General features: G+C 42.5%; 1 protein-coding gene across 1 annotated transcript in view; it reads right to left on the bottom strand.

Moving 5' to 3' along the window:
• Positions 1–922: 922 nt before the first annotated feature.
• LOC109968592 (septin-7-like) overlaps positions 923–1,936 on the bottom strand; it is a 29,908-nt gene continuing 28,894 nt past the window's right edge. The window contains exons 9-10 of the mRNA XM_020614953.1: positions 1,165–1,300; positions 923–1,072 (exon numbers count right to left, since the gene is read on the bottom strand). Coding sequence (XP_020470609.1) covers positions 923–1,072; positions 1,165–1,300 — 286 coding nt within the window. The remainder of the gene's footprint in view (positions 1,073–1,164; positions 1,301–1,936) is intronic.

Here is a 1,936-nt window from a genome sequence, read left to right on the forward strand (position 1 = left end):
CCTCATCTGTGTCATGATATGTTGTTGTCTGTACTTGTGAAAGTGCACTGAACTAACTTTGGCCTGTGGACCTGCTCGCAGATGAAAGACAGGCGACCAAATCTCTGTGCTTTAGGTAGTTGCACTGTTACACCTCTACCTGAATCAATTCAAAAAGCACACACATTTTTGGATTTGTCGAGTTGGGAAGCTGGATATATTTTGTAAAAAGCTGCAGTAAAAACTCTTATTTACTGATGCCTTTTCATAAATTCAACACGACTAAAGCTTATATATAGTTGGGCTGTTCTTCCTGCATGTAAAACACTGAAGGTGTGCCTCTAATAACTAAAGCGACAAAGTGCGGATTTAATGATTCCTAGATTTCTTCATTTCAAGCTTTTTGTAAAATATCCTTGTGAAGCTGCTGTGACAGCAGTATTTCACTTGGGGATAAACACAGATAGTTAGGTAGTTTCATTAATTAAGTCAGGTATCTAACCGTTCACCCATCTAATGGTGAGCAACCAAGTGACCAGTGTGGCAACATCTTTATGCCAAGAAATTCATTACCAATTCATGAATAAAAAACAAATATTGTGGGAAGAGATATTTAGTTATTCGCCTTTCAGGTGGATCACTGCTCTAAGTACCTATTTTACTACTCCCTATTCTAATAGAGCCCTGCTTTGCTTGCTAGTAGAAATTTAAATTGATAACATACTGATTTATCATGTACACACAGCGTAACGTAACACTTTTACTGTCAAAATTTGGGCGTTTTCTGGTTCTGAAACCACAGTTACCTCAAGTTTATAGTAAGCAGGGTTCAGACTTAAGTTTCAAATTAAGCTTACATGTAGGTAAAATCTTCAGTCTACAGTTATATTGCACTCTTCTCTTCAGCTCTACAAACCATAACTGGTCATGTGTGATGGTGTGTTTACCTGGAGGCATCTAGTTTCTGCTGTTCCAGAATCCTCTGCTGGGCCTCCCAGCTGGCCTTTTCCTCCTCGTGCTGGCGGCGCTTCTCTTCCAATTCTTTGTGCTGGGCCTCGAGGTTCTTTTTCATTTGCTCATGACGCCTCTGGAGCTGCGGGGACAACAAAGTACAGGCACTAGGTCTGCAGAGACTGTACAAAGGAACACAATAATGAACACTAAAAAGCAGGCTCATTAGTTTACCTCAGCCTCAGAGTCTCTGAGCTTTTGGAGCTTTTCTTTCACCTTCATCTCAAACACTTGCTCCATTTCTTGTTCCATCTTTTTCATCTTGGCCTCGTGCTCCCGTCGCTCCTCCTCCATTTGGGCTAGCGGACTCCTGAGGGCACAAACCATGTTCATACCAACAGTGGCAGGTATGTGGATGGTCACATAGCTGTGACATCCTAGGCAGACATTTTCTGTCAGTGTTAAGCAGCAATGTGCCCCTTTCCTACCTATCAAGGCCTTTCTGATGACAGAGTAATAAAAAGAAGCAGAATCAGGGAAGGAGGACAGGCCCGGCTGGCTTGCCGTCCCTGGAAGCCTTCTGTAATAGATTGCTTCCAGCGAGGGATGCAGCTGAAAGGTGACAGGTGCTTGTCAGGAGATCAAGTGTTAAGAGAGAATAAACCCTAATTCTGCTACAATGATCTCTCTGCTCGTCAGACTGAAAAAACACACTTTTGTGCAGCCATATTGGAGGTCAGCTCAAGGTCAATGTTTGCAGATATCATTTTGTTGGTAAAATCAACAATACACTGTTATTAGCACTATGTAAGCTAGCTAAATTTCATTTTAATTAGATTAACTGGTGGTATTGTGGATTATATTTAGGTGCAAGAGTAACTGGCTTTGCAGGCAATTTGTAACCAGCATTTTAACATCTCTGTAGCCGTTTCTCCAGGTGTCACTGTCGCGGTTGGGGACAGTGCCTCTGGACTGGCAGACCCGGGGCGTGGTCCCTCTTTTTAAG

This window comes from Monopterus albus, unplaced genomic scaffold, assembly GCF_001952655.1.
Source record: "Monopterus albus unplaced genomic scaffold, M_albus_1.0 scaffold154.1, whole genome shotgun sequence".
Lineage (NCBI taxonomy): Eukaryota > Metazoa > Chordata > Actinopteri > Synbranchiformes > Synbranchidae > Monopterus > Monopterus albus.